At 45.9% G+C, this 5,699-nt stretch overlaps 1 protein-coding gene across 1 annotated transcript; it reads right to left on the reverse strand.

Moving 5' to 3' along the window:
* Positions 1-322: 322 nt before the first annotated feature.
* Positions 323-2,437, reverse strand: aplnra (apelin receptor a). The gene has a single exon (XM_076039005.1). It carries the CDS (start codon positions 2,287-2,289, stop codon positions 1,210-1,212), a length of 1,080 nt encoding a protein of 359 aa, XP_075895120.1. The 5' UTR covers positions 2,290-2,437; the 3' UTR covers positions 323-1,209.
* Between the last annotated feature and the right edge of the window lie 3,262 nt (positions 2,438-5,699).

The following is a 5,699-nucleotide window of genomic DNA, read 5'->3' on the forward strand; positions in this document are numbered from 1 at the left end:
GAAGTCAGCGGCGAGAACGGAATACACATATTCAAGATGCCGGTTAGTTTGCATAATCCAGTTACAGTCTGGATACTGCCTGTGAATCAATAGAGATTAGGCATCTATTAGTCTGAAGGTGTAAAGCAACTGCAGGGCATTCATGACAAAGCTTCGACCCTCTTGGGGAAACCGAAATAACAGGTCGGTGCAACTGAAACCCACGTGAAACTGCAGGTTTTTTAAAGCGAGGATTTGCCACCCAAACCCCCCCAACATTTCCATGAGGTAGTTTCCTCTTAACGTCTGCAAGGCTGTGGACAAACTCATTGACTCAACCGGGTCATAGAACACATCTTTAATACAGTAGTTAGTTACAAGGAGGTCATAAAAATAAAACATATGCATCAAATTGAAACATTTATGTACAGACTTTCTTTGTACCCCCCCCCCGACCCCTCCAACTTTTAGTGCCTTGACTACACTGACACCCCCTGCGACCCGCCCCGCCCCGTTCCCCTGCAACATTTGTCAACTGCCATCTGCCTGTCTGCCCCTGTCTCCTCTACACAAACTATATAATTAAGCTCCAACACCTTCCCTCCTTCTTGCGCCGCCCTCCCTCCCTCCCTCCCTCCGCATGCCCCAGAGCAGTCCAGACTTCTTCACAAACAAGCTTAAAAGAGCACACGACCGCGTTTGATTTCCCTGCTCGCACATTTCTCTTCTCAAACAAGTGCTTCTAAAAACGACAACAGCAATACACTTTTGAACAGCAACGGCAACAACAACATTGACAAAAGGAAAGCTATGATATGAAAATACTGTACATATTTCATCCAGTGTAAACGGGAATTGACTTAACGCTCCCGACGTGGCAGAAGAGAGAAATTAGAGTAGAGCAGAAGGAAGCTAGAAAAAATTATACATGTCATCTCTGAGAATTCAAGGAACAGAGCAGCGAGAGGAGCACGGCCAGCTGGCTCCAGCTTCAGGTCTGCGTACAGAGCATCCATCTCAGAGCAGAGTATACATTTCACGACTGCGAGCGGTGGCAAAGTTCATCATCTCATATTACCAGCTTTTGAACAGTCAATTTTTTTCTTCTTCTTCCTTTCAACAAGTGTTGTAGGAGTACAACACTTGAGTACACAGGAGTACTCCAACAAGGAGTAGTTGGAGCTGGGACCGACCCGCAGCCCCGCGATTTCCACCATCCCTTCACGGCCTTCACACCTTGGTGGCCAGAGACTGAACCTCTGACTTCTGAGTCTGGGCGCTTAGCGTCGAGGACATGGAGCTCATCTGGCCGTGCATGGCCTTCTTCAGGTTGAGCAGGCACAAGCACTGGGAGCGGAAGCGCAGGTCGAAGAAGGCGTACAGGAAGGGGTTGAGGCAGCTGTTGACGTAGGCCAGGCAGGTGGCGTACGGGTGGGCCAGCAACAGGAAGCGAAGGAACCCGCAGGAGCTCGGGGCCAGATTCAGGTAGGAGAGGGCGTCCATGCTCTTCAGCACGTGGAAGGGCGTCCAGCAGATGGCGAAGACCACCACCAGCGTGGTGATGATCTTGAGCAGCCGCTTCTTCTTCTGGTCCTCCTTGCGAAGGTTGTTGAAGTGCCGCGTGACGGTGCAGCCGATGAAGCAGTAGAAGATGGTCATGGCCAGGAAGGGCAGCAGGAAACCCAGGGCGGAGGAGGACAGGCTGAGCCCGGCGATCCAGAGGGACTCGTGCCTCTGGTTCCTGGTCACCAGGCTGAAGTCCATGGCGCACGTGGTCCTGTTGCTGTTCTGGTCGTTGACGGTGGTGCGGAAGAGCAGCGTGGGCACGGCCAGCACCCCCGACAGGAACCAGATGGCGCCCAGGGACGCCAGCATGGTGCCGCGCGAGCGCAGCCTGCTGCTGGACAGCGAGTGCACGATGGCCAGGTAGCGGTCGAAGCTCAGGCAGGTGAGGCAAAAGACGCTGGCGTACATGTTGACCAGGACCACGTAGCTGCTGATCTTGCACAGGGCCACGCCAAAGGGCCAGTGGTAGCCCAGCGCCGTGTACACGGCCCACAGGGGCAGGGTCACCACGAAGGTGAGGTCGGCCAGGGCCAGGTTTCCGATGTAGACGTCGGCGGCCCGGCGCTTGGACTTGGACCGCCACACGGTGAAGATGACCACGCCGTTTCCCGACAGGCCCAGGATGAAGATGAGCATGTAGAGGACGGGGATGAGGGAGTAGGAGGGCTCCCACTCGGAGAAGTCGCAGTCGGTCTCGTTGTCGTCGTAGTAGTCGTAGTTGTATTCCCCCGTGGAGGTCTCCATGCTGCTGCTAGTAGCTGTGGGAGAGAGGGAAAAAAAATCCTTTGAGGAGAGCGAATCAAAAAGTCCAGTGTAGTTCCAGGCCTCGGAGCGATTCACAGGAATTCTCACTGCTGCTGCTGCTGCTGCTGCTGCTGAGTGGTGAGAATTAGAGGGGTGGGCAAACTGAGTGAGAATGAGTGACTGCTGGCTGCTGTCTGCCTTTTTAAACTCAGCCCTCCACACCCCCTGGTTCCCTCCCAGGACGACCCTCCTCCCGCTTCTCCTCCCCCGCTAAAACATCTCCCCTCTGCCCTCCCCCTTCTTCTCCTCCTCCTCCTCCCACTCCTCTCTCACCTCTTGTGGGGGAACCTATCCCACCGTGTAAACGTCACACATGTACCAGACAGCTAAAAACTCATGAAACAAAACATACTGCCCAGAAGAAGAGTGGCAAGTCGCCGTGTATTTCTGTCAAAGCTATTCATTTGTTAGATGTTTGTGATGCGGCGACTTTGAGAGCGGATATGTTATCTAATCAAATTTGATGTAGTCTCCAAAACAACACGTGACCCTCTCATGTGCTAAAGAAACAAAACTATATAAATAAAAATGTATTTAAAAAATAATTCTATTTGACAGATTGCTGAGAGAACCTCTTCATTATATAATAGAAGAAAACAAATGTTGCATCAAAGGACGTCAATATCTGTCCAGGAGAGATGATGCTCTTAACGCGAACCCGGCCGACATGTACTTAAGGATACCAGGCTGTTGACGATACTGCGTTCAACCAGCTGTCTTGCTCTTTATTCCCCTCGGTGACATCACAGCGGCACCAGGAGCACACCTGTCTGTCAGGCTGCTCCAGTCCGACCCTTCCTCACGTCTTTTAATGCGTCAACTCTCTCCTGCTTGTTCCTTCTCCGCGGGCGGAACACGTCTGGACGTTGAACCCTCCTGGTTTTTACATCACAATCACCTTTAAGCCCGCTGCCGAAGTGGCAAATTAGCGCATGCACGATCGCTTTTATGACGCCCAGCCGCCCATCAACGTACAGTTTGTGACGCAAGGAGAGAAAAAAATATATATATATATATATATATTTTAAAAAAAAATGCCAGCTTGACGGATTGCTCCGAAATGTCGCGAGAGTAATTGAATCGAAGGTGGACGGCAAGCTGTTCGAAAATTAGATTAAAAGTCAGTGGGCTGCTCGGGGCATGTGTGAATCCAATTCTCAGCTCCGGGGATTGATTTCCATAAGAAAGGGACGAATAAACACAGCGAGTGAAGACAAACAAACGGAAACCTTCGCTCACACCAGGGCTGTGCCAACCCTCGGTCCCTAAATCCCACTCCCGCTGTATGTTTTCTTTCTTTTTCTTCTCGCAAAGGGCCATGACTTCAGTTGATATTTGGTGCAAATAAAGTCTCTCTCTCTCTCTCTCTCTCTCTCTCTCTCTCTCTCTCTCTCTCTCTCTCTCTCTCTTTGACACAAAAACTTGAACAAACCTTTCATTGTATTTTTGGTATATTGTTATATTTTTTATATTTTTATGTTTGGTACTTTTTTTTGGACATATTTGACCTACTTTTATGTTATTATTTTGCAAATAAAATGGAATAGCTCATAAAAAAATCAACAATGTTATATTCTGTACGTATGTGTACCTACGTTTATTAATTTCCCTGTTTATAAATGCAATTTATTTTCCTGTTTATGAATGCAACAGCTAAGGAAAGACTTGCGAAGTCGCTTTATTGAAAAAAACAAAAAACAAAAAAACCCACAACAACAACTTAATAATTATCCCACACCTCTTCATATTGATCTGCTTCTCTTGATTCTTAACTGCCACATGATGTTTCAGAGTTAGTGAATACTGAAATATTAAAGGAACAATGCAGTGGAATAAAGAGGTGCTGAATGTTATTTCCAGATAATCTGTCTAAACCTGGCCTCCCGGTGGTGAAATCAGGGAGTGACTACATAGATTATTACACTCTAAAAGCAGTAATTTTGAGAAATGTCTGTGGTGAAATGAAGGACACAGTAGATCACCTCTTATCAGCCATTAGTGAGTGAGCGCTGATTGCACTGTACTGGGGTGTCTAACAAGACAGACGTGCATGTCTCTGCCAAGTTTTTTCTTTGTTAGATTAAAAATGAGCTTCTTCAGCAAACATGTGGAACTCAAATCAGAGTCAGCATTGGATAGAATGCGGTGAAATGAAACGTGATTCCCCTGCCTCAGAATGAGCATGAACTGACGGTCTTCAGTACAATACTTTGACGCGTTTGTCTTCCAATATAATGCAGTGAAGATCAGTTAAATCAACTACTTAAGAGCAATTTTATTAGTTTACCGTGCAAAAAAAAATGGAAGGCATATTTTATTTTATTTATTGTTATTTTACATTGAATTAAATAAACATTGTTCAAGTGACATTTACTGTAGAACATTTTTTTTCACAAATGGCTGGCTGAGGTGGTACAGCAGCATCAACCGCGTGGTGAATAATATTTAATACATTCTGTAGTCCCATGCGACTACTTGACTTCCAGATATCGTCCAGTTAATCATGTCTTAAGTGTTTTTCCAAGACAATTTCAATGCTGTATTTAATTCTCTCGGCAATGTTTTATAACATTTCTCCTCTAGGAGTCTCCCTCCTTCTCTCTCACAGGCACACACGCACACCAGGTGGGTCTCACCTCTACCTTGCCCCCCAGGGAGCGGAGTGATGGCCTGCTGCTCGCAGCCCTGGTATTCCTTAAACAAATAAATTAGCAAATTTAAAAAATAAAAGCCTGCAGATAAGAAACAGATGGTTGGATTAGTCCATCATCCTTCATATCTTCAGAGGGGCCTCCGTTCTTCACACTCTAATCGCAGCTTTCATAAGTGCCAAGATAAAGTCCCGCTGCTGATCCTGAGGTCACCGTTATTGGCACGGCTGCATGAGGAATCGTTTTCAGCCAGTACAGAGAGAGCAAAGATTAGTCCCTGGCTTTATAAGGACAAAATACATTTTCTTTTTCTTTTTTTTTGCTCTGTAGTCTGTCACATGACTTCACCAACCAAATTTATGTTGATTTTCACTTGCGTTGATTTGGAGGAAGCATGAATTTAACATTTTGTTACTATAAAACAGAGAGAAAAAAAAAAAAGAAAAAACTTACCAGCAGATTTTCTTACTGTTGCCTCAATCTTGTGTTTTGAAACTTCTTTGTCATTGGTTTTGCCATTAAATAATATTTAACCAAATAGTTTTTGGTTTGGCCATTAAATTTTATTTATTGCACGTAACATAATTAAAAAAAATAAAAAATGTAAATACATTTTACAACAAACAGAGAATATATTTCTGTGCATTGTTTTACCTGGATATTTATCTATTTACATCACTTATTAATGTACCCTCGCCA

The sequence above is a fragment of the Nelusetta ayraudi genome, unplaced genomic scaffold (genome assembly GCF_046127955.1).
Source record: "Nelusetta ayraudi isolate G7.1 ecotype Tasmania unplaced genomic scaffold, CSIRO-AGI_Nayr_v1 ptg000058l, whole genome shotgun sequence".
NCBI classification, from domain to species: Eukaryota; Metazoa; Chordata; class Actinopteri; order Tetraodontiformes; family Monacanthidae; genus Nelusetta; species Nelusetta ayraudi.

Bases quoted from the DNA above. Each gene is read 5' to 3' on its own strand.
- aplnra (XM_076039005.1), bottom strand. From the start codon at position 2,289: ATGGAGACCTCCACGGGGGAATACAACTACGACTACTACGACGACAAC.